General features: G+C 46.0%; 1 protein-coding gene across 2 annotated transcripts; it reads right to left on the bottom strand.

Annotated features, from left to right (window-relative positions):
• Positions 1-389: 389 nt before the first annotated feature.
• Positions 390-24392, bottom strand: SPDYC (speedy/RINGO cell cycle regulator family member C). Of its 2 annotated transcripts, none has more exons than XM_040328537.1 (7): positions 24328-24392; positions 17036-17280; positions 16389-16447; positions 15275-15360; positions 10003-10174; positions 9633-9927; positions 390-910 (listed from the first exon to the last, which is right to left on the bottom strand). In XM_040328537.1, the coding sequence occupies exons 2-7, from the start codon at positions 17238-17240 to the stop codon at positions 870-872; spliced, it is 858 nt and encodes a 285-aa protein (XP_040184471.1). In that variant the 5' UTR covers positions 17241-17280; positions 24328-24392; the 3' UTR covers positions 390-869. The 2 variants fall into 2 exon arrangements, with proteins under 2 accessions (XP_040184471.1, XP_040184472.1); XM_040328538.1 differs by lacking the exon at positions 24328-24392 and adding an exon at positions 24220-24312.
• Between the last annotated feature and the right edge of the window lie 2811 nt (positions 24393-27203).

The following is a 27203-nucleotide window of genomic DNA, read 5'->3' on the forward strand; positions in this document are numbered from 1 at the left end:
ATCGATTTCAGTAGGGAGGAGCGGTATACAAACTGCTCCAAAAGATACGGCTAGCAGGACTTTAGCCGTCCTGCTAGTGCACCGCTCCAGTGTGAAAGCTCTCGGGGGAGTGACAGATTGCTGCGAAAGGCCAACAATTTCAAAGTGTAAAAAGTCATGCTATATCAGTTTGTTCTGTGCCATTTTAAATACAGTATAAATGTGGAAAGTGTGGGGAATGTGAAGGGGGCTTTTGGATAGTCTTGGAGTGCTTTAGGGTCCAAGGCTTGCAAGATAAAACACACAAAACACTATATAGTGACAGAGCCATACAAATGTTTGTGTTTATACACACACTTTAATTGTACATTTAAAGCCAGATGTATTTCAAAACACTAACGGCAACAAGATTGAGAATAAGACATTAAACATTTATTTAAAAGTGGACATACATGAACAGCATACAAACTACTGCAAAACTTCTCCACAACCTTGGTGGCAATCACACATTTAAGATTGCAGTTACTGCCAATGCAGGAATCGCTAGCATCACATGGACTTCATTTTTTGTTTTTTTGTAAAGTGCAGGTTGTAAAAAGTGCAATACTTCAGACTTGGGACTCCATAGTGACTATGGAACATTTTACAATGCCTTTTAGTAACCAATTCAATATACACCTGGTGATCATTTGTGACCAACCCACAGAACATACCACTTTTACAGACTGTAATACAGACAGACATTCTATAATGTTAATAATTTAGATAAATATTCATAGACCCAAATTAGGTCCCCAGTTCTACACAAGGCAATGAAGGATACAGGATAAGTGCTTTAAGTTTCTTGCATACTGGCTTTGGGAAAAGTATCATCAAGCATTCACATAGCGCTAGAGGCACCATTCCAGGGTTGTCCCTCCAGGTTCCAGTCCTACAAAAAATAAAACACCACACAATTAGTTTATGACACATGAGGTAAACACTAGAAAGTTTAAGGGCAGCAGGTTTATCTAAATTCATTCTATTCATCAAGATAAAAAAAAAAAAATCTGTCTGTAGTAACCGCCCCTAACACTTACCTGAGGTCCCTCTGGCCAAGAGTGTTGCAAACATGCACGATTCTCCCTCCCAATTGGCTGCCACCGCTGTCAAAGTCAGCTTGCCAATTGGGGAGAGGGGGCCGGGGCTCAGTGTCTGAATGGATACAAGGAGTTGCGACTTGGCTCAGGAGCCCTCATAGCAAACTGCTTGCTGTGGGGGTGCACTTGACAGGAGGGAGGGGCTAGGAGCACAGAAGAGGCACCCGTAAAGAGGAGAATCCAGGCCACTCTACAAATCCACTGCAGAGCAGGTATAAAAAACAAAAAACATAAAATTATCAAGATGGATGCCTGGTACTTCAAATGATGCCCCTCTGCTCCACATGGAGTGTGATGTTACACAGGGGCCAGGAGGATCTCATTGACCCAAAGTCAAATGTTGTACAAGGTATTTAAAAAAGGCAAATAATGCAAAGTTCTGTCTGACTTTTCCAGGCCACACTTATGTAAAAGCATATGACAAAAACTAGACAAAAAAAAATTATGCATCCCCTGGAACACCACAAGTAGCACATTTTCTATGCTGCTACTAGAACTGAGCCAAGATCTCTAGGTACATCCTGCAAGACAAGTGTCCTGGGGAACAATTGTGGCAACCACCAGTGTGTGAGATTGGTGTTCAGTGGCACACAACCAATGATGGGCCGAGGTTTTACATGTCACCAATTACCAATGCTTGCTTGTTTTGCGGTGTGAGGGAGGCACCTAAAGGATTCTGGATTTCTCATTACATCTAGCCATTGCACACTGCAAATTCATCCTACAGAGAACTTCTACCAATAACGGAACACTGCCAATGGGTAACAACTACTTTCTGCACAGGACAGCCAAGTGGGAGCCCTTGACAAGAGGGAGTTTTGGGATAGTAGGTCCTTGTTCATATCAGTGGATCAAGACATGGCTCAGGTGAGTAATGGGGGGGGTGGGACAGTACAGTTTTTTTTATCTTCATGCATGGAGGCAACACCATCAGCCTTTACAACCACTTTAAATTCACAATTATAAAACAAACAGACCTGTGTGAAATGTAAAAAATGTTGTCCATTATTGGTAAGTGGCTTCCAGAGCAGTGATGGTTAACCACTCAAGACCCGGACCAAAATGCAGGTAAAGGACCAGGCCCCTTTTTGCGATTCGGCACTGCGTCACTTTAACTGACAATTGCGTGGTCGTGCGATGTGGCTCTCAAACAAAATTGGCGTCCTTTCCCCCCCCCCACAAATAGAGCTTTCTTTTGGTGGTATTTGATCACCTCTGCGGTTTATATTTTTTGCGCTATTAACAAAAATGGGACAATTTTAAAAAATGCATTTTTTACTTTGCTAAAATAAATATCCCAAAAATATATTAAAAAAATTCTCAGTTTAGGCCAATATGTATTCTACCTATTTTTGGTAGGGGAAAAAAAAACAAAAACGCAATAAGCGTTAAATTGGAGTGCACAAGATTTATAGCGTTTACAAAATAAAGGATATTTTTTTTTTTTTTTAAATGCAATAAAACTGTTTTACTACTAACGGCGATCATCGATTGTTTTCGCTACTGCGACATTATGGCGGACACATCGGACAATTTTTACACATTTTTGGGACCATTGTCATTTTCAAGCAAAAAAATAGAGTTACGTACCGGTAACGTCTTTTCCAGTAGTCTTTCAGGACAGCCCACAATTGAGAGATACTCCTCCTCTTCCTCTAGGAAACACTGCGCCAGCCCATAAATTTCTCACTCCCCCTGCCAGACCTCAGTATTTATACGAGCACCTCCGGTCAGCTGGGGAGACACAAGAACATGTTAATAACATACAATTACATATCAACATCCTGTCCTGGTCTTGAAATCAGACTTCCTCTATTCGGGTGGGTACCCAGGGCTGTCCTGAAAGACTACTGGAAAAGACGTTACCGGTACGTAACTCTATTTTTCCCCTCCCGTCTTTCAGGACAGCCCACAATTGAGAGGATAACCGAGAACTTACCAACTAGGGTGGGACTATGGCTTGCAAAACCTTTCGTCCAAAGGCTTGCTCACCTGCCGAAACCAGGTTCACCCTGTAGTGTTTAACGAAGGTGGTGTAGCTGGACCATGTTGCTGCTTTGCAAATCTGTTCCGGCGTTGCTCCCGCTCTTTCTGCTTGAGAGGTTGCCAGCGCTCAAGTGGAGTGTGCTTTAATTCCTGTAGGGATATCCCTACCAGCCAAAGTGTATGCTTGCTCAATGCTTAGTCTTAGCCACCTGGCAATAGTGCGCCTGGATGCTTTGCATCCCTTCCTGGTTCCAGAAAATAAAACAAATAGTGAGTCTGACCGTCTAAACGGTTTAGTCACCTCTAAATAATGTAGGATACTTCTCCTAACATCTAACGTACTGAAACGTCGTTCCCTTTCCCCCGAAGGGTTGGAACAAAAAGAGGGTAAAACTATATCTTGACTCCTGTGAAACTTTGAAGTCACTTTAGGAAGAAAGGCTGGATCGGTCTTGAAAACGACCCGATCCGGGAAAATAACACAAAAAGGGGGTCTGATCGATAGAGCTTCTAGCTCGCTGACCCTCCTAGCAGTGGTCACTGCAACCAAAAAAGCTGTTTTTAAGGTTAAATCCCTTAGAGAACAATTATCTAAGGGCTCAAAGGGAGTACCCGTTAGGGTACGCAATACCAGAGACAGGTCCCAACTGGGGAAGGGTGGCCCTCGAGCTGGTCTCTGTCTGGATAGTGCTTTAAAGAACCTGACTATCCAGGGACTGGTGGCCAGAGGTTTTTCTAAATACACCGTAAGTGCCGAAACCTGCCCTTTAAGGGTGCTAACCGAAAGACCCTTATCTGCCCCACACTGAAGAAATTCTAAGACAGCCGTGGGGCTCTGTACAGAACAGGGGCAATTTACACACCATTCGTTGAAACGAAGCCAAACCTTCTTGTAAATTTTGCGGGTCTCCTTTTTTCTACTATTAAGGAGGGTGGCAATTAAACCTTCGGAAAATCCCTTGGATCTTAGTATGGCTTCCTCAGTAGCCACGCTGCTAGCCTCCACCTGTGGACTTGTGGACATAGGACTGGGCCCTGTGATAGAAGATCCTCCCGCTGAGGTAGAAATAAGGGTGGTTCTGCCGCTAATTGTTTGAGGACTGAGAACCAAGCCCTCTTGGGCCAGTAAGGAGCTACCAGGACTAGAGAGGTGTGCTCTAATTGGAATTTTCTCAGTACTGCTGGAAGAAGTACCGGAGGTGGGAATGCATAGCATCTTCCGAACTTCCAGCTTTGGGACAGGGCATCCACTCCCCTTGCTCCTTCTCCCTTGTTCAGGGAGAAGAAACAGGGGGCCTTCGCATTTTCTCTTGAGGCGAAGAGGTCCACCTCCAGAGTTCCCCATCTCTTGTTCAGGAGCTGAAAGACCTCCTGGTTGAGGGTCCACTCGCCCTCCCTCAGCTGCCTCCGACTGAGGAAGTCTGCTGTTACGTTTCTTTCTCCCCTCAGAAAGACCGCCGAAAGGGAGAGGGTGTGGATCTCGGCCCAGCCCAGAATCTCTGCTGTCAGGACCGACAAACTTTCGCTTCTCGTGCCGCCCTGCTTGTTTAAATAGGCTACGGCCGATGAATTGTCCGATCTCACCTGAATGTGGTGCCCCTGGAGTTCCTCCTGAAAGAACCTGAGGGCTAGGCCCTTGCGTCTGTGGTTACCACCCGAGACACCGGGATAATCCACAGACGTCCTTGGGTAATGTTGGTGGCCTTTCTCCACCACCAGAGGGATCTCTTTACCTGAAGGGGTACTAGAATCAAGGAGTCTAGGGTTTCTAGGCTGTGATCCCAGACCCTTAGTAGGAAGGCCTGCAGTGGGCGAAAGTGAATCCCTGCCCACTGTACGGCTGGGAGGGCAGATGTCAGCAGACCTAGCGTTGACATCAGGGACCTTAGTGACACCTGTTGATTGTTTTGGAGGGAAGCTACTGCTCTGTCCAACTTCTTGACTTTCTCTACCGGGAGGAACACTCTTGAGAGAGTAGAATCCAGCAGGTACCCTAGGTAAGTGATCTGTTGGGATGGAATTAAACTGGACTTGTCTAGGTTCAGTAACCACCCTAGGTCCGTTAGAACCTTCTTGGTCACTTCCAGGTCCCTGGATAGCTGCTCTGGCGAGGCTGCGAAAAGTAGCAGGTCGTCCAGATAGGCTATGATGGATATTCCCTGAAGTCGCAGAAACGCTAAGGGTTCTGCCAGGATTTTGGTAAAAATCCGGGGCGAGGAGGATAGCCCGAATGGCAGAGCCTGGAACTGGAGGTGTACAATCGTTCCCTCTAGGTCCACGGCCAATCGCAGATAACTCTGAGAATTCTCTGCGATCGGGACGTGTAAGTATGCGTCTCTGAGGTCCAGAGATACCATGAAACAATTGAGGGGAAGGAGGGCTCTGACTGTATAAATTGATTCCATACGGAATTTCCTGTATGAAATGGATCTGTTCAGAGGTTTTAGGTTTAGGATTAACCTGTATTTTCCCGAGGGCTTCTTTACCACAAAGATGTGTGAATAAAATCCCCTTCCTTCCTCTGCCCTTGGAACTCTGAGGATGACACTCTGATCCTCTAGCTCCCTTAGAGCTCCCAACAAGGCTTCGGATTTCTCCTTGTCCCTGGGTAGATGGGTGACTAGGTATCTCTGGGGGGGAGGTGATGAAAATTCCAGTCGGTATCCCCCTCTTATGACCGCCAGGACAAACTGGTTTGGGGAGATTGATTCCCATTGTGGGAGAAAAGTCCCCAGTCTTCCTCCCACCCTGACTAACAAGTCATGGGTTTTTAGGGGGCTGGACAGGAGGGTGAAAAATCGCTCCACCTCTGCCTCTGCCCCTGGGGGTCCAAACCCTCTTTTGGCCTGCTGGTTTGGCCCCTTTTTGCTTATGCGGACGAAACCCCCTTCCTGCCTGTACTGTGACTCTCTTTTTAGGAGGAAAGGCTTTCTTTTTGTCCGCCGTGCGGTCTAGTACTGCTTCAAGGCCTGGGCCAAAAAGCAGGTCCCCTGTGAAGGGAATACCACATAACTTGGATTTAGAGGCGCTGTCGCCAGTCCAAGTCTTGAGCCAGAGGGCCCTTCTGGCCGAGTTAGCCAGAACCGCCGATCTGGCCGACATGCGGACTGACTCCGCTGAGGCATCCGCTATATAAGCGACTCCTTGCAGGATAGTAGGGAAGGAGGCTAAAATAGTTTCCTTATCCGTACCAGCTTCAATGTGCTCCTGAATTTTAGAGAGCCAATGCTCCAGATTGCGAGCCATTACCGTGACGGCAAGTTCTGGTTTAAGATTCCCCATAGTAGAATCCCAACATTTCTTTAATAGGGAATCCATTCTTTTGTCCATAACATCGGACAAAACCCCCATGTCCTCGAACGCTAAATCCGTGTTCCTGGACACTTGGGAGAAGGCGGCGTCTAATTTGGGGCTTTTGTTCCAAACAGATAAAGGATCCTCAGAAAGGGAATCTCCTCTTTAGGGATCTGGAAAAAAAGGGTTTCCTTTCAGGATCCTGCCACTCCTTCTTAATGGTCTCAACCAGTATATCATGTACTGGGAAGACCTTTTTCTCTTGCTCCTCCAGACCCCTGTACATTCGATCATGGAGGGTAAGAGGTTTCTTGTCGGTTTGGATACCAAGGGTTGTGTAAACTGCCCCTAAGAGGTCCTCTACCTCATCCAGTGACAATTTGTACCTAGAGGGCTTCCTGGACTCCCCGTCCTGGTCCTCTCCCTCTGACCCCTCTTGAGAATCAGAGGTGGCACTATCTGGAGGAACCTGTTCCTCTTGGGAAGGGCCTGCGGAAACATCTGCCATAGCTGCTGCAATGGGTATGACAGGAGCAGGACCCTGAGCCTGTGGCTGGGTTGTAACCAGGGTAGGGACAGCCAAAGGCTGTAATCTCTCAAACAGAGATTTGAATGAGGAGAACGTGGATGACAGTTCTTTAACAGAGGCTGCAAGTCCTGACTCCTGTTCTAATTCATTTTCCCTGACCAGGGATTGAATGCAATCCCTACACAGGACCTTAGTCCATGTTTCTGGAAGGACATCCCTACAGGAGGCACACTTCCTCTTTGAGCTATGCCTTCCACTACCCGTTTTTTCAATGGCTTTCTGAAACACAGAAAGGGCAGAAAACAACAGTTATAAAAATAAAAAAATTTAAAAAAAAATTTAAAATTTTTTAAAAATTTAGTTACAACCCTGGGAGTGCACCTAGCCCCCTATAAACCCTGGGACTAAGGACTCCCCCTCCCCTGGCCACCCAGGGGGCTTGCCTCCCCATGCATTGAACCCTACATGGAGAGGCAAACCTAAGCTAGAGAGCGCCCCTCCCCAGGGTACTCTTACCTTAGGCTCGCTGGAGGTAGCGTCAGTTGTCAGTGGAGATGCTGCCGACATGACTGCAGGTGGCTGCTTGCTGAGAGCTTTCTCCTCGCCTGTGCGAGATCCGACTCCCTCCAGCGTCCGCCCGGACCTCCTATCAGCACCGCGACCCGGAACCGGAAGTCGCGGTTCAAAGGGGAGACATCCGCTCTACGCCGGAAATGACGTCACCCGCCGTCCAGCCCGCTCGGTTCAAAAAAATTCTTTGCGGCCTGTAGTACAGGGCGAGCCTGGATGTCCCCCCCGCTGCGCCCCGCTGGACAAGATAGGGGTCCCCCGCAACCAGGAGCCGCGCTCGGCGTGGAAGGGGTGGCTAATGGTGGGCCTGCACCGCACCAGGATTCACCTGGAAGCCTCTGCTTCCTTAAGGTAAAATAGATGGCCTCAGTCCTCTGCCTGAATTGGCCTAGGTTCCCATGCACAGTGTCTCCCCACCGGAGGAAACACTAATACTGAGGTCTGGCAGGGGGAGTGAGAAATTTATGGGCTGGCGCAGTGTTTCCTAGAGGAAGAGGAGGAGTATCTCTCAATTGTGGGCTGTCCTGAAAGACGGGAGGGGAAAAATGCATTGTTTACTGTGAAAATGACAATTGCAGTTTGGGAGTTAACCACTAGGGGGCGCTGAAGGGGTAAAGTGTGACCTCATATGTGTTTAACTGTAGGGGGGCTGGACGTGTGTCATCATTGATCGCCTTTCCCTATATCAGGGAACAGACAATCAATGACAGCGCCACTGTGAAGAATGGGGAAGGTGTGTAATGCACACACACACACACACACACACACACACACACCTCTCCCCTTTCTTCAGCTCCGGGGACCGTTTGCAGGACTCCGGCAGCGATCAGGTCCCACACCCGCGACCCACGGCTGGGCATTTATCACGTACAGGTACGTGATTGTGCCCAGCCGTGCCATTCTGCTGACATATCGGCGTTAGGCGATCCTCAAGTGGTTAAATATCTACATGTGCTTTAAGCTGCTCAGTCCATTATTCCAATATCAAGTAGACTTGGGACAGGGTCTTTTGGAATGGGATTAGGGGCCAGCCTTCTAACTCACTGAAGATGGTCCATGAAGACAAGGGATTTTGTCCACTTCTCCCAGTCAGAATGGAAAAAGTGCAGATTGTTCTCCAAATGATGAACAATGTGATGAACAATGTGATTAACAATGTGATTAACAATGAGAGCGAGGCTTGGATTAATTCTCCGAAGACAATAAAGCTTCCCTTCCTGAAGTGGATGGAAATGTGTATTAATCCTGTACAGGTTAATGGTCACAAAATATGGTGGCACCCTTACAGAATGGGTTGAGAAGCTCCTCTACTTGGGACAGAAATATTTAATATCCCTCAAAAAAAAAAACACAAGATACATTTTACTTTGACTGCTGGAACATAGTTTTGTTTAATGACTTCTAGTCGACAGATTACACATGTGACAACCAAACAGCTGAAAGACAGCATGTTTAATGTACATGTGAATCCAGGACTGTGGACTTGCTGTTGCCAGACTGTCTGCAATGTGCTCCCTGACTGATCCAAACTCGTCTGGGTGCCTGGCTGATTAGCTTACTGTTATTTGATCACAATTAGCCATTTATTAGATGTATTGATATTCTAAATTTTGCATTGTTCTAGGGTGACAACACCCCCCACCCCATTTTTGAAGTACACACACACACACGTTCAATAAAGTAGCTCCTGTTTGCACACAAGCTAGTTCTTGGGTGCAGTTCAGCTATAATACCTTGTTCCTGTAGCAAGGATGCATCTGTTGACAGACACCCAGGCAAGGTGCTAGACCAGGGGTGTCAAACTGGCGGCCCTCCAGCTGTTCCGAAACTACAAGTCCCCTCATGCCTCTGCCTGTGAGAGTCATGCTTGTAACTGTTAGCCTTGCATTGCCTCATGGGACTTGTAGTTTTGCAACAGCTGGAGGGCCGCCAGTTTGACACCCCTGTGCTAGACAGTACGCCACAATCTGTCTGTTGAAGAAAGCCGTGATGAACTTCCTTGTCCCCGATATGGCACAGTAATAGGTGGGCCGTTTCTCAGTTTAATCACCAATTACAAAGCCTCAAATGTGTTTTGCACAATTCAAGGATTATGTTAGACTAGGCCAGGCAATGTGTTCAAAGAATTAACTCACTGTTGATATCGTAGACAGACTCTGGATCCAGAAGCATAGGTGGGGACAAGATGAGGTCTTGAGACCATTCACAATTTGAAAAAGCAAATGAACTTAATTCTGGTGAAGAGTTGCTGCTAGTCATTGTATCAGATTCATCAGTGCTGGACCTCCGGCACAGAACACAGCTGGTTGGAGTCACACCAGGACCTCTAGGAAAGAGATCTTCATCTCGAAGGTAACTCCTGAGTGCCCCACTATGGTGTATTGGACGGTTACGGAGCCATACCCAATGAGAGGGATCTTTAGACATCACCTGAAAGGCAGAAGATAAAATAATTTTTTTTATCCTTGTGAATCAGAACACCTAAAAGCTGCATTACAAACTTGCCTCATCACAACACTTCCTGCTCACGACTGCTCTGTATTTCATTCTGGCCCACAAGTGGTCTCGGAGCTGTAGAAACTGGGGATAGTTGTCTCGCCACGATTCACCCAAAGCCCATGGAAATATTTCATATTTGTAATCCTCTTCATCCTCCTCCATGTCATTTGCAAGGTATCTTGAAAAAAATCCAAATGCAATTTTTTTTTTTCTTAGCCTTATTTGAGTATATTTGAATTCTCCAATATCAAAATTAAAGTGTTACTAAACCCACATCAGTAAAATCTGCATTTGCAGCATAGCATGCTGGTTATACTCACTTGGGAATTGAAGGTGTTAATCTCTGCATTGTGTAAAAATGCAGTTTTATCCTGTATGCACAGCTCCTTCACAGTCTATGTAGGGAAAGCCAGCTAACAGGCCGGGTAGCCAACCTGCACATGCTCAGTTTTGTCTTATGCAGGAGAGAATATTTACTTAGAGATAGCCAGGTCACATGATATTTGCACCACACATGTGGGCTAGTACAGTCTGAAGCAGAAATCTCCCCCTACCTGAACTCTCAAGCACTGTAGAAACTGCAGTTGTATACCATGGTCAGTGATATACAGATCAGCCAAAAAGGTATATAGTGGAAATATTTTAATGTAAAGATCTGATCTGTGGGTAGGTTGCCTACCCCCGGTCTAAAGAGTTTAACAAGTTCCTAGGTAAAGTAGCAAACACGAGTTTTTCTGCATTAGCAGGCTGTGTGTTTTCCTATAAAAATCTGGGCTGAAGAGCTGTTTAAAAATCGCTTTTACACGACTATTGTGGGAAGGTTTCCCTGCCGACTCTTATTTTCCAATAAAACATTACCGTCACTTTCTCAGTTCCATTACAATGTTTAAAGCACCCCTTATTCCTCACACACCCATGTGTGCAACACATTGGGTATTGAACAGTGCGAGAAAAATCCTAGGTCCCTCATTTATAGTTAACCGACGCTAAGAAATCAACCAATGCAGGTGGAAAATTTGGATCTGCGGAGGCACAGCAGACAAACATTCAGCGTGATGCCACGCAGCCAAGTATAGCAAAACATCAGGGACTTATGGAAAGTGATGGTGAAGCGCTGTGAACTAATAGAAGGGGGATCTCAATACCCAACAAGTAGGTAACCCTAAAGTGAAATACATAAATAAAATAAATACTAGGTGACTATTACAGGGAAAGAAAGGTGAATAAACATATAATGTGAACATAAAGTGACACGAATGTACCAGGCTGGATAAACCAGAGACACAGTAGTAAAGGTGCACGGATGTGAACCAAACAGTAGCTTACACAAACTGAAATAACTGTGTACAAAAACAATGTATAACAAAAATGCGTGAAAAACGTCTATTTAAAATAGTGACGTCCCAGAAGACAGCCCAGTGTGAAAGTTGGCAGACTTTGGTGCGCACACCTCGTGGTACTAGAATCAGGGATATGCAATTAGCAGACCTCCAGCTGTTGCCAAACTACAAGTCCCATGAGGCATAGCGAGACTCTGACAGCATCAAGTATGACACCAAGAGACAGAGGCATGATGGGACTTGTAGTTTGGCAACAGCTGGAGGTCCGCCAATTGCTTATCTCTGTACTAGATGCTCACCTCAGAGCCATAGCACGGATGGCTCAAAGTACCAAACAATGTCTCCCTAGGGGTGCAGTCACACGGATTGAGGTTGAGATGAAGGGGGCTCCTCATCAAATATTCATACAAACATGGAAGCAAAAATAAATGGATAATAGCATAATCCTGTGGGAAACCTTGGAAATTATATATCACATATACACGCACTCACATTGAGGCTGTGGATAGTGGACCCATCTCCACGAACACCGCATTTGTATCCGGAACTGGTATGCTGGAGGATCACTGACAGACCAAACAACTCACTTCCACCTTCTCTGTATCTTCCACCTCCTGTCCGTAGTATCAGCCAGTGCTCAGGGGGTACAAGATGGAAGAAAAGAGAGGAAGGCCCATGGTGCAGTATCTTATGAAATTTATTAGGGTACAAGTAGCAGCAAAGTAAAAACTCACATTTAAAATGGTCTTCTGGGATGTCACTTTTAAATAAACCCTTTTTCACGTATTTCTGTACAGTTATTTGTGTAAGCTACTGTTTGGTTCACATCCGTGCACCTTTACCACTGTGTTTCTGGTTTATCCAGCCTGGTACATTCGTGTCAATTTATTTATGCATTTCACTTTAGGGTTACTTGTTAGGCATTGAGATCCCCCTTCTATTAGTTCACAGCGCTTCACCATCACGTTCCATATTTGCATTTTTTTCTGTGTAAGGCAGACTTTAAGGCGATTGCAGCAGTGCCCCCCCAGATAGCACAAGAGTACTACTATTTCCATCAGGGACTTCTTGATCCTTAGGCCTCATGTACACTGCTCATAAATGCATGCTTAGGAGCAGTTGGGCATTTTTTTTCCCACTGCCCCTGAACTCTCCATGTTATCTTATCTGTCCATGTACACAGGGTGGTATTTAGCAAGTTGAGTTTAGAGGCATTTCAAGTAACAAGCACGGCAACTCATGTTTAGAAGCATTTGGTTTACATGGTTTTTTTATTTTTGGTTATTTTTAAACGCTTCTAAACACTTACATAGCAAAACACAGCCAAACGCAGAAAAACTGATGTTTTAAATGTTAAATCTTTCAGGAGAGGTTGTAAAAACGCCCGTGTACATGAAGCCTAAAGGGATAATCTGTACGTCTTTCAAAGCATAAGTTTACTTTTTCAAAAACATAAATGCACTTTTCTGCAAAAAGGGCAATTTGTGTTGCAGGAGCCTGTAAAGCATTGTACCAGTGATCAGCATATTGCTTTTGCCATGCAAATATGTCAGTGTATCGGCTTGCTTGTACCTATGGACAACTTTACACAGCTAAAGTGTAAGGTTAAGTCTACAGGTTTGGACAAATCTGTTAGTAAAAGGATAGAAAACTGTCTAAAAGACCGTATTCAGAGAGTAGTGATTAATGTGGGCATGGTGTAAAAGATGGGCAGAGACTGAACATGGCACAAGAGATGGTTGGTCCGAGTGCAGGCATGGCACAAGGGCAGGACTGGTACAATAATTCACAGCCAGATTCTGACACCATAAAGCTAAAAGCAGTTTACTTGTCCTACCTTCCATAGAGATGGTATGGTGAGATCTTCATTTGTGGTAGTACCTGTGCCACTCACACTACTCCTGGGCCCTCTGCTGGCCTTGGCTCCTCTCTGAGCTACCTTTCATCACACGCTCTCCAGGTCAGCAATGGTCTGTGTGCTGCTGAACTGGAGTTTAATCAAGTCTGTCATTGCAGCTGATCCAGCAATCCTTACCTCAAGGGCTGAAGGGGGGCAGGGTCTTCTAGATGAGGGTGTCTCTCTGCCCTCCATCTGGCAGGAGGAGTGCAATAGCAGCACCGAGACTCGAGTCAGAAGAAGTGGGTGAAGTTAACGGCACCCGGTCTGGGGCTGCGCTGCCTGTCAGTATGCTGAACGTGTACAGGTGCGAGCAGGGAAAGCCACCGGTGCTGGTGAACCCCTGGCTTAGGGTCAACACCAGAACAGTGATAATGGGGAAAATCTTCAAATTGTGACACTAGCTCTGGTGATACTTTTGGATGGAGGAATTCTCAAATTTCCTGTTTTTGCTATGGACAGAAAACATCCACTATGGGACAAAGATGGCAAAAACCGACATGTTATAAACACAAAATGGGGACATTTGTTCGCCTTTAGTCACACCTTAAAGGGGTTGTAAAGCTTCTCGTTTTTAACCTTAAAGCAGAGGTCCACACAAAAAGTGAACCTATGCTTTTCATAACCCCCCTCCGTTGTCACATTTTGTCCCACCTCCAGGAATAGACTCCTGCAAGAGTCACTCCCCTTCCCATCCCCCCTGCTGTCTTTTGGGAAACACTGGGTCCCAGGAGACAGCAGGGACCAGTGAGGACGCACACACGCAGTAGGGAACCAGGCCGTGAAGCTGCAACACTTAACTTTCCAATGCGTCCCCCCCTGTTCACTTACCTGAGCCCTCAAAAGCCCTGTGTTGAACACGCTGGCTTCTTGGCTCTTCATTGGATAGATTGATAGTAGCCATTGGCTTGTGCTGCTGTCAAACAACTCCAATGACGAGAGGGCCGGGGGGGCAGGGCTGAGTCCTGTAGTTGGCGGCTATGGACGCTGAATATAGGACTTGGGAGCACAAACCGCAAACTAACCCGCTTGGGAGAGCGATTCTCAGGAGGGTTAGCTGATGCAGGGAGGAGCCGACACCCCAGAAGATGAGGATCGGGGCCACTGTGCAAAACGAGCTGCACAGGGGAGGAAAGTATGGACTAAGCAAAGCAAACCTTTACAACCCCTTTAACCCTTACCAAGTTACCATGGTGGCCACAGAAAAGCTTAAAATGGTGCAATAGCAAGGTAGCTCCCAGTGCTACAGCCTCAAATGCTTTTACCAACCATACCTCTGGTCTGAAAAGTGGCAAATGCATAGCCAAGTGTCCAAAAGTCACATGCCATGTTAGCCTTGTACTCGGCAAGCAGCGTCACTGTACAGCCTCTGAGAAGCTGCTGCTGATCCATATATGAAAAGACCAGCTCAAGCAGCAATACTTAAGCAGCCAACAGTAGAAGCACCATCACCAAGGTGAAAAGGCAAGTAAAAGATTTAGGTCCCCCTGCAACAGCAGATGATATCCCTAACAGATTGTTAGTACAGTGGCTCCAAGCTGAGCAGTCAGGTTTTTGTTTGGGGTTGAACTGCTGGGTACACACACACACACACACACACACACACACACACACACACACACACACACACACACACACACACACACACACACACACACACACACACACACACACACACACACACACACACACACACACACACACACACACACACACACACACACACACACACACACACACACACACACACACACACACACACACACACACACACACACACACACACACACACACACACACACACACACACACACACACACTTTACAGGCCATTTTAATTTATTAAAGTGTACCCACGCCCCCCCTCCCAAAATGCATTTCAAAGATTACTTTGCAAATACAGTGCGACATAATATATTGCAAGAACCGCCATTTTATTCTCTAGGCTCGCCGAAAAAAAAAAAAAAAAGATTTGATTCTGTACAATGCATAGGTATTTTATCCATTTTCAAAAAAACAAGTGACAAAATATATATACTTACAGAGCAACAAAGAAATTCATTGCTGTATATTCTCTGACTCGCAGGCCTGCTCGTTTGAAGTATGCAAGAACCATTGCTATTAGATACTGCATGTAAAACAAAGCAGTTCAGAATAAAAGATTATATAGTTTGTGAACAAGCACATTAGAAAAGTAATTTAACTGGCAATTTAGCTTTATTTAATCTCAAAGCCAGCACAATCAAGTGTATAACACTTTTACTTCAGCCTCCCCATACTCCTTAGGACAGTTTAACATTACTCACATAATTAGATGTTGCATTGATCTGATGCCACATCTGTCCCCTACCTGCACAAACAGCTGATCGCTCAGTTCTCAGCATTCTGTAAGCAGAGCCAGGACTGTCAAAATGGCCAGCTGTCAATCCAGCCTTCTGGGCAGAGCCACCATATGGTTGGGGCCTTTTCTGAGCCTGGTCCGACAGACAGTGGGCTTCAGTTTGCTGTTGGCCAACAGAACAAACTGCACTCCTGAGAGATATAGAAGTATTGCCAAAAAAGCTTTGGCTATACTTTAAGGCATGCTGTGTAAACAGCCCATTCATTCTAAATGGGCTGGCAGCACATCCTAAAGCCCAACTGTACAGTTTAAGTCTGTTAAATATATACTTTAGTTGCATCAAAACTGGAGAAGCTTCAGTGTCCAAGAAGCAGCCGCAGTCTTTAGAACTGCCCCAGCCTGCATGCCTTGGAGCAGGTCCCTTGCTTTGTTATCTCTGCAAATTGGAGCTCAGAAGGGGGCATGTAGACCCTATGCAGATAGCACTGCTATGGCTGTGGGATGCTTACTGAGAAAAATGAATGGCAAGACCTTACATCCCAGCTGCATGAAAACAAAGATGTGGTTCAGCCATTTCAGTTTGGAAAGACAGACATGTTACCATAAAAGGCTGTATGGCAGAGGTCTCAAACTGGCGGTCCTCCAGCTGTTGCGAAACCAACATGCCTCTGCCTGGGGGAATTATGCTTGTAACTGTCAGCCTTGCAATGCCTCATGGGACTTGTAGTTTTGCAACAGCTGGAGGGCTGCCAGTTTGAGACCCCCTGCTGTATGGAAACAAACATGATCTTTTCTGCTACCATAATTAAACCAACCTTGTCAGAGATCCGAAGGCAAATATCCATTGACAGGAACTGCTGAATGATGTCACAATCTGCAGATTAAATACAATTTACCAGTTTAGCATTGTAAAAAAAAAAAAAAAAAAAAAAAATTATATAAGCTAGCAACCTAGAGAATACTCAAGATTCTGTGGACAGACTAAAAAAGGAAAGGGCAAAAAACAGTGGTGTCTCCTCATAGCAGAACACCAGTAGCATAGATCCACTGGAATGATAGGTACAGTAGTACCTTGGATTACAAGCATGGTCCATTCCAGAAGGCTTTTAATCCAATACACTTGTAAACCACGTTACTTGCAATCTGATTTTACTGTATCTGTGTGTACATCAAGAGGCCTATACAATTCAGATATTTTCCAGATGGAACAAAGCATCTGCAGAGTACTCAGGAACTAAAGGTTTGACATTTGCACATGCCCTACAACATGGAGCAAATCAAAGGAAATGTATGTATCCATACTTTTAAGGCAACATAAGACACCATAACGCTAAAACAGACTGGCTGCAGGTAAGGCATGACAAATTCTACCACTGAAACCAAAAAGCAGGCTACCAATCAGAATCCTATTACAGCTCATCTCAGGTTACTGTCCTGGAAGACTGATAAAACAGTTTCTTACCCAAGAGCTGATAGAAGGCCTGGCGTTCATGAGGCTGGAGGCTGATTGTCCTTGCCACCTTAGTCCTGGCTGCCGGAACCTCTCTCTCAGGGATTCGCTGCTTGTGCGCTCCAACAACCCTTGAGTGCTGATGTCCCTTGACTATGTTCTTCACCCCGCTGCCAGCAGTAACTGTGGCCCGAGGAGAGGTACGTACATGTCTCATGGTGAGATAGAAGGAGGAGACGACAGACTTAAGGGTTGATCTGCAAATGAAGGTGATGTCATTAGCATTTTAAGTGTAAAAATAAACACTTATTGGTCTGTTAACATTCCATGAAAAGTGTTATACCTGTTGATCCTGCCAGAAAACTGAAAACTTAATGTGCTGCACTCTCATCAGCTATTATTCCAAGCCATCTGTCCTACAGCCAGTTGAGTTTTGTAACCTTTTCCTAGGCTGACAACACTGCTCCGTCATAACAGTACAGTGAGTAGGTATAGACACTAGGACAGAAAGACTTACTGGCAGGATAATCAGGTAAAAGAAAATAGAGCTTTCTTTTGACAGCATTTGATCACCTCTGCAGTTAATTTTTTGCTACAATATCCAAAAGTAAACAACTTCATCAGTTTAGGCCAATATGTATTACCAAAAATAACACAATATTGGTTTGCACAAAAGTTATGTGTCTACAAAACTATGATAGGTTTAGGGAATTTTTTTTGTTGTTTTCACTAGTAATGGCAGCGATGTGATTTTTAGCAGGACTGCGACATTGCGAGAAAAGGGAGTTACCGCTCCAGGTGGGTATGCTTAGCAATCAATTAGGGTTGTCCCGATACCAGATACTGAAATAGAATACTTGTTTTCCCCCCCCCCGCCGCCACAAACCGCAAAGCCGCCGCCGTCGTTGTTAATCAGCGTGTGGGGAACATTACAGCTTTCGTTTGAATAGCTATATCCCCGCCGCGTATAGACACTCCCCCTTGCGCAGGATTGGACGGATGATCTGTCCAATCCTGCGCAAGGGGGAGTGTCTATACGCGGCGGGGATACAGCTATTCAAACGAAAGCTGTAATGTTCCCCACACGCTGATTAACGGCGGCACCATCAAGGTATGTAGGACATGGCTGCAATATGTGGGGGACATTTAAAAAAGTATCGGTATTGGCGAGTACATAAAAAAAAGTATCGGGACAACCCTACAATCAATGTCTTCTCGGGAGATCAAGGGTGCCAGCAATGCACAAAGCAAGTAGAGAATTTTGAATGGACAGCCGCACTCCAAAAAACCTTGGTTGTCTTTATTGTAAAAGATAAAAAAAAAATAGCACTACAAAACACAGCACAAGATGGGGATAGAAGCCTACGCGTTTCACACTATCGATTAGTGCCATAATTAAGCACTATTCGATAGTGTGAAACGCATAGGCTGCTATCCCCATCTTTCGCTGTGTTTTGTAGTGCCATTTTTTATCTGTTTTACAATAAAAAAAAAAAGACAACCATCAAGGTTTTTTGGAGTGTGGCTGTCCATTCAAAATTCTCTATCGCATTTACGGTGCATTTGAAGCCGATGGGTTAGAAAAAGTGCTACGAGTGCACCAAAGCACCTGCACTTTTTTCCAAAAGCATGCCACAGCTGTGCTGCATGTAGAACTATGGGCAAAGCTTTCATTCTGGATAGAGAAAGTGAGGGTTATAATAGCTGTCATTTTCACCAACCGTGTCCCATTACAGAGATTTCCCTTCACTTCCTGTCCCATAGTCAAACAGGAAGTGAGGAAATCCCTGCAAAATAAGGGAATTTCTTGGGGATACCCAGGTCATTAGAACTAGAAAAATGTCCCTTTTTTAAAGTTGCCCCGGTGTTACTTGTACATTTAAAGGGGAGGTTCACCCTAAAAAACACTTTCTCCAATTACACTGGCCCCCCCACATTACAATACGATTATGCCTGTTATATTTTTTTTGATGCTGTACATACCTTCGTACAGCCATTCACCCGTGGCTTCGGGGTTGCGAGTCCCGCGGGAGTGGGCGTTCCTCACATGCTGGTGATTGACGTTTTGACAAAAAAACAGCTCCCCCCCCCCCCATCGCGTAAGCCGCGTCACGACTGGCGAAAGGAGCCGAACAGCGAGTCGGCGCTATACTGCGCATCGCCGTTCGGCTACTTTCGCCAATCGTGACGTGGCTTACGCGACGGGGGGGAGCTGGTTTTTTGTCAAAACGTCAATCACCAGCATGTGAGGAACGCCCACTCCCGCGGGACTCGCAACCCCGAAGCCACGGGTGAATAGCTGTACGAAGGTATGTACAGCATTAAAAAAAACATAACAGGCATAATCGTATTGTAATGTGGGGGGCCAGTGTAATTAGAGAAAGTGGTTTTTAGGGTGAACCTCCCCTTTAAATAAGAATACTGTTAAAACACTAGTCATGCCGATTAATTCTAAATCTTTAAAAATGTACATGATCTCAGAAACAGGCAGATGGCCACCTTTGAGGACATCTGAAACCCACTTCTCTTTTTCAAGAGTTTGGGGCAGCTGGGGGGGCATTGGAAACATTGGAAGTGTAAAAAGACTGGAACTCTGCTTTAATAGGGGCACAGATAGCTCTACCCAAACAAAGTGGTTGTAAAGGCGTTTTTTTATCTTAATGCATTCTATGCGTCAAGATAAAAACCCTTCTGTGTGCAGCAGCCTCTCTAATACTTACCTGAGGTCCAATTAAGGCATGTCAGGGGGCGAGGAGTACTTAAAGCGGAGGTTCACCCTAAAAATCATCTATATACCATTCGATCCAGCATACTGCTGACATCTACAGTATGCTTATATTTATTTTTTTCGCTGTACCTACCGTCTTATAGTTCTTTTCACCCGACTCCTCACTCCCGCGGGGGGTAGGCGTTCCTATGAGGGGTAGGTGATTGACATGCGGGTAAGGCACGTCACGCGTTCTGAAAATAAACGAACTAGGACTCGGCGCTATACGGCGCCTGCCGTGTAGAGCTGACTGCGCAGGTGCCGTATAATGCAGAGTCCCAGATCGTCTATTTTCAGGAATGCGTGATGCGCCTTACCCGCACGTCAATCATCTACACATCTTAATAGGAACGCCTACTCCCCGGGGCAATGAGAACCCGGAAGCCGGGTGAAAAGAAATATAAGAAGGTATGTAGCGCGGAAAAAAAAATAAAAATACCAGCATACTGTAGATGTCAGCAGTATGCTGGATGTAATGGTATATAAATTGTTTTAGGGTAAACCTCTGCTTTAAAGCAGAAATTCCACTTCTGGATGGAGCTCCGCTTTAAGAAGAGTTGATTTAAAGTGGAGGTTCCATCAAAAAAAACAATTTTGCTTTAAACTGTAGCTTTACTCATCTGGAAATGCCTGTTGCTATGCAGTCCCATGAAATCTGCCTTTGAAACCACCTAGGATTCTGACACCATCTCCCTCTAATGCTCCTGGGAAATGTGTGTCATCATTTCCCAGGATGCAGTGCGCTGTCCAATTATCACTCCCCATCCAAGACTTCCAGGAAGTAAGTGCCTGTAGGCTTCACAATGCCCACAAGCAAAACGACAACGGTGTAGACATAGTTTTATAAACTATCTTTTTTGAATATCTATGCGGATCGGCGGCGGATTGTAAAATAGTAAGTGACCAGATTTATATTATAAAAACGCAGGATGAAAGGAGACACATTTAAAAGATAATTGTGGTTGGAACTCTGCTTTAAGTCAAGCCTCATTAAGAATCATGACTTAAATCGGAATTTAAATTGCCTTGATTTAAATCAAATCCACCCTGCCACACTAGCACATGGCCAGCCATAGGGAGCAAATTTCTTTCCTGCAACCATGGAATGCAGGAAGGAAATTTGCTTGATTCCCTCAACACAGTGCCGATGCGGGAACCCCTCAACACAGCGCCGATGCGGGAACCCCTCAACACAGCGCCGATGCGGGAACCCCTCAACACAGCGCCGATGCGGGAACCCCTCCTGCAGGATCACGGTCTTTGCCTGAAGAATTGGAAGCCATCCCCGCCAACTGAAGACTAATGAATAACGCTAGCAGCTGCAACCACTAGTGATAATCCCAGGAAAAACTACACATGCTGGTTGTAGCTGAGCGGTCAACTTGGTACATCTAGCCTGCCCATACAGGGTTTGACTATTGATCCATACCCTGTATGGCTTGCCTTACCTGTCAAATGGAACCCTTCAGTGCTGACAGCACTTTCATCTTTGCCCGGTCTTCCTTCTGGGCTCAAGCCGCCTGAAAAGCTGGGATGCAAGGACATCGCTCCCATGCATGTCATTGCAGCACGGTTCAATGCAATCAGCCATTGGGGGGCCCCCCCAGCACTAATTGGATGCCGATCAGCTGCTGCCTTTCCAGCATGCTCATTTGTCAGGAGCCAGCAGTGGGAGGAGCTTCTGTCAAACAAGGGCCAAACATAAAGGCCAAACGTCAGCTGGCATCTACTGCAGCGGCTGATTTCAGCCCATGTGTACAGGGTTTTACTATACATTTCCCTGCAGCCCCAGACCATTTGGGTGGTCAAAGACCAGGCCACTTTTTGCGATTCGGCACTACGTCGCTTTAGCCTAGGTTCACACTGCTGCGAATTCGAAATCGCGGTAAAATGCACGATTTTACCGCAATTTCGCGGCTGCGATTTTGCCGCGATTTCGGCCGCAATTTCATGTAAATCGCGGCCCGAAATCGCAAAAAGTAGTACAGGAACTATTTTTTGAAATCACAGATGCGGCGTCGCACTGATTAGGACAGTGCCATTGCCGACAATTTCTGCCGATTTGAGATGCGATTTGACATGTCAAATCGCATCTCAAATCGTACCCAGTGTGAACCAGGGCTTAACTGACAATTGTGTGGTCGTGCGACGTGGCTCCCAAACAAAATTAAAGCGGGAGTTCACCCATTTCTAACATTTTCTTTTTTCTCCCCATAGATTCCTGCTCGTTCGGTCTAGGGGAATCGGCTATTTGTATTAAAATATGAGCTGTACTTACCCGTTTTCGAGCTGCATCTTCTTCCGTCGCTTCCGTGTATGGGTCTTCGGGAGCGGGCGTTCCTTCTTGATTGACAGGCTTCCGACGGTCGCATCCATCGCGTCACTCGTAGCCGAAAGAAGCCGAACGTCGGTGCGGCTCTATACTGCGCCTGCGCACAGACGTTCGGCTTCTTTCGGAAAATCGTGACGCGATGGATGCGAACGTCGGAAGCCTCTCGGAAGACTGTCAATCAAGAAGGAACGCCCAGTCCCGCAGCCCATACCCGGAAGCGACGGAGAGGATGCATCTCGTAAACGGGTAAGTACTGCACATATTTTAAAACAAATAGCCGATTCCCCTAGAGAAAACGAGCAGGAATCTAAGGGGGAAAAGTGCCCTCTAAGGGTGAACCCCCGCTTTAACATCTTTTCTTTTGGTGGCATTTGATTACCTCTGCGGTTTTAATTTTTTTGCGCTATAAACAAAAATAGAGCGACAATTAAAAAACACACACACACAATATTTTGTTATAATATACTAAAAAAATAAATAAAAAATTCTCCTCAGTTTAGGCCGATATGTATTCTACATATTTTTTGTAAAAAAAAAAATTTCAATAAGCGTTGGTAGTGAAAGGGTTAACACTAGGTGGCACTGTAGGGGTTACGTGTTCCCTGCATTGTGTTTCTAACTGTAGGTGGGCTGTGTGTCACATGACACTGATCTCCGCTCTGAGTACACTGAGCCGAGATCAGTGTCATTCTCAATAGGCAGAGCAAGGAGATTCTTGTTTACACAAGCATCTCCATGCTCTATACCTCCGTGAAACGGATTCCTGCAGCGATCAAGTCCACGGGACCCGCAGCCGGGTCGCTAGCATTTAAAGGGCCAGGTACGTGATAATGCCTGTCCGCGCCATTCTGCCAATGTATATATGGCGTGGGCGGTCCTTAAGCGGTTAAACCCAATTTTACTGCCACCAAGTTTGTCGCAGCTGAAAAAAAAAAAAAGCATCAGCTGCATCATGTGACTATACTGTCTGCAATGATAGCATTTAGGCCCAGTTCATACTGCTGCGACATGAACGTTGTGCAACTTGGTGAAGCCTGTGGAATTTTCCTGTAGTGTAGGATCCAAATCACATCAATTAGGGAGGATCTGACCTCCAATCAATGCTATGGGCTGAAAATGGAGCAAAGTAGTGCAAGAAGCTTTTCTAAGGTCAGACAGACGCAGGCAAGGCGGCTCTCATAGGAAAACATTGATTTTTACCCGTCATGTAACTTGTGCTCGCAAAGTTGGAGCACTTACTGCGCCAGTGTGAAATGGGCCCAAATCATAAAGAGGGGGGGGGGGGGGGGATCAACCCCCTGCTTTTACTACCCCCCCCCCCATATGAAATGGTCCTAAGGGCTCGTCTCTACTGGCAGCAAACAGGTTGTAACGAGTGGTTATTTGCGTTACGCTTGTTTTATCATCTCGAACCAGTCTGCCAATTCTCCTCTGACCTCAAGGAAAATGTTCCTCCACACAGCCGCTCGCTGGATATTTTCTCTTTTCCAGACCATTCTCTAAAACCCTACAGATGGTTGTGGGAAAAGCCAAGTAGATCTGTTTTTAAAATACTCAGACCAGTCCATCTGGCAAACCACCATGCCATGTTCAAATTCCCTTAAATCCACATTCTTCCCCATGCTGATGCTCAGTTTGAACTATAGCAAGTCGTCTTCACCATGTCTAAATGCATAGAGTTGCTGCCATGTGATTGGCCGATTAGCAAGTGAACAGCTGGTTATACCAGCTTTTACTGCCCCCCCAATAAACAGTGATCCAAGGGATGGCTTTCACTGGCAGATTTGCCTTCCACCATCCCCCACCACAAGGGTGACCATAGGAGGTCACAATGCAGCAAACATGTATGGATATAGAACACTTGTAATGGTGGGAAGCTCCAATCACCCCAATGAGAGGCCGGCCTCTGTACAGCCTCTATTGGAATATCTTCTATACATTTCAGTCAGACTTTGTTCGGGGATATCCCAGCCAATACAGAACCTTCATTACCCCTCACACCAGAACACGTGATTCTAATCATAGGACGATCACACCGGTGTACATAGTGAGCCCAAGCAACACCCATCCGTCACACAGATCTAATCCCCGCCATACCTCTTACAGAGAGGACGCCGCACACCCGCTCCCGCCACAAAGCCCGGGGGAAGGCGGAGCCAGCGTCAGGTGCACTATATAGGATCCCTCTATACACTCCACACTGACCTGAGCAGAGGACTGACCAGCCGGGGGCGGACGTAAACACGAGGAATCCCGCCCACCAGCCATGCTGCGCCTTAAATAGAGCGCCATACCTCCAGCCAATCACTTAGCAGGCAGCTGGAACGTGGGGGCGGGCTATGCTTAGCACACATCAGTGATTGGTTAGATCTCGGTAGTAGTGTCTCTCAGAGTGTACACAGAGGGCACGTTATGGTGTTGAAAACACACAGTACATGTGACGTGTGATAAGTGTTCAGTTATGTGGAATTCCCTGTACAGGCAGCACTGATAGAGCAATGAACTCTGCAACATGTGTATAATAAGAGATCATTACTGACTGACCATGCCTGTGTGTGGACTCGGAGGCGGCCATCTTGGTAGAGTCAGGGCTTTTCTTTCTCATGTCAGATCCTCCAGCAAGGAGAACCGTGATCAGCACAGGAGTGTGTAATAGGGTGACCACATTTCCAAACTGCCATTCAGGGACACCCCCCCACCCCCCTTCCTAAAAAAAGATACATTTTGATTTAAAAAAATTGTGACCCCCCAATAGTTTTCACTGGTTCATCCTGGGACCTGTAGTTCTTTACTAGTTGGGGGGGGGGGGGGGTACATTTTCAGCTCTGAGGGGTTCATGGTGGGACCTGTAGTCCTTCACTTTTGGGGATCAGATTCCCCCCAAAAGTGAAGGACTACAAGTCCCAGCATGAACTCCTAATATCTAAAGATGTGACCCCCCCCCCCCATTTGAAGGACTACAACTCCCAACATGAACCCCCTGAGATCTAAGGGTGTGATCCCATAGATTTCACCGGTTCATCCTGGGACCTGTAGTTCTTCACTAGTTGGGGGGCAGGGGTTTCACATCTTCAGCTATTGGGGGGGGGGTTCATGCTGGGACCTGTAGTCCTTAACTTTGGGGAGGTCACCCCCCCCAAAGTAAAGGACTTTCAATCCCAGCATGAACCGATGACATCTAAAGAATTTTGAAACTCCCAGCATGAACCCGTGAGATCTAAGGGTGTGACCCCCATAGATTTCACAGATCTATGCTGGGACCTGTAGTTCTTCACTAGTTTGGGGGGGTGTCACATCTTAAGCTCTAAGGGGTTCATGCTGGGACCTGTCGTAGGGTGACCACGTGTCCCGGATTGCCCGGGACAGTCCCGCATTCTGCAGGTCTGTCCCGGGCACCTTCACTCTGGGACAATACAGTGTCCCGGAATGAAACTGACACAGGTCCCAGCATGAACCCCTCAGAGCTTAAGATGTGACACCCCCCCCAAACTAGTGAAGAACTACAGGTCCCAGCATAGATCTGTGAAATCTATGGGGTCACACCCTTAGATCTCATGGGTTCATGCAGGGAGTTTCAAAATTGGGGGGGTCACATCTTTAGATATCATCGGTTCATGCTGGGATTTGTAGTCCTTTACTTTGGGGGGGGGTGACCTCCCCAAAGTTTAGGACTACAGGTCCCAGCATGAACCCCCCCCCCCCCAACTAGTGAAGAATTACAGGTCCCAGGATGAACCGGTGAAAACCATGGGGGGGTCACAATTTTTTTTATAAAAAGTTATCTTTTTTTTAAAAAGGGGGGGGGTGTCCCTGTATGGCAGTTTGGAAATGTGGTCACCCTAACTATAAGTCATGGGTACAAACATGTGGAAAAGGCCTCTGAAAAACCCATCTACGCTTGCACCGACACCAGACCTTGCTGGCCCTCTGAAAAGTGATCGCTCTTCAGAGGGCAGGTGACAGGCAGATAGGAGACAAAGAAAGGCGATTGCAGAAAAATCACCCCGTGGTCAATGGAGTATGCCCCCCCCCCCCTTATTTTTTTTGTCGACATGTCACCACATCTTTTAGGCACTTCCATACCCGCCCATTGTCATATGACATCCACAGATGGGATCTCCCATCCTGGGCTTCCCGGCCGCCTGGGGGGGGCCGCATCGTTCGGGACCCGGTGTCTGGTGGCCGCGATGTCCGCCGGGAACCCGCGATTGCCCACGATCACGGCAGGACAGTGGATCTGTGTGTGTAAACGGTCCTGTCAGGTGAGGAGGCCGATGCGTGTTCCTAGTACAGAGGAACACACATCGGTCTCCTCCCCTTGTGAGTCCCCTCCCCCTACAGTTAAAATCAGTCACTAGGGAACATATTTAACCCCCTGGTGTTAACCCCTTCCCTGCCAGTCACATTTACACAGTAGTCAGTGCAATTTTATAGCACTAATCGCTGTACAGATGTGAAATGTCCTAAAAATGTGTCAAAAGTGTCCGATATGTCCGCCGCAATGTCACGGTCACAATAAAAATTGCAGATGGCCGCCATTACTAGTAAAAAAAAACAAATTCAATAAATCTATCCCCTATTTTGTAGACGCTATAACTTTTGCGCAAACCAATCAATATACGCTTATTGCGATTTTTTTTTTACCAAAAGTATGTAGCAGAATACCTATCGGCCTAAACTGTGTATTAAAAAAAAAAATTGTTATCGATTTTTTGGGGGGACATTTGTTGTAGCAAAAAGAAAAAACTTAAATTATTGATATTATTTTCAAAATTGTGGCTGTATTTTTGTTTATAGCGCAAGAAATCATCCAATAGCACTAAAAGAAAGGTCTATTTGGGTGTAAAAAAAGGAGGTGAATTTTGTTTGGGAGCCACGTGGCACGAGCGCGCAATTGTTATTGTGCGTATTTTTGGTGTGAAAAGGTGTGATTTTGTTGTATTTTGTGTAATTTTGTGGAACTAGTCTGAATTTGGGCAAAAAAGGGTAAACGTTAGGTTTAAAAAAAAAAGGGAGAGATGGCCACGTCAAGTGACGCCGACTACATGGACCTTCTGGGGGGCAAAAAATGGTAAATGTTA

This window comes from Rana temporaria, chromosome 11 (genome assembly GCF_905171775.1).
Source record: "Rana temporaria chromosome 11, aRanTem1.1, whole genome shotgun sequence".
NCBI lineage: Eukaryota > Metazoa > Chordata > Amphibia > Anura > Ranidae > Rana > Rana temporaria.

What these genes read in the sequence shown, in the direction of transcription:
- SPDYC (XM_040328537.1), bottom strand. Translation starts at nt 17,240, where the DNA reads ATGAGACATGTACGTACCTCTCCTCGGGCCACAGTTACTGCTGGCAGC. An exon ending in GGCCTTCTATCAGCTCTTGG is followed by an intron (nt 16,448 to 17,035) that starts GTAAGAAACTGT and finishes TTTAATCTGCAG; the next exon opens with ATTGTGACATCATTCAGCAG. An exon ending in GCCTTCGGATCTCTGACAAG is followed by an intron (nt 15,361 to 16,388) that starts GTTGGTTTAATT and finishes TTTTACATGCAG; the next exon opens with TATCTAATAGCAATGGTTCT.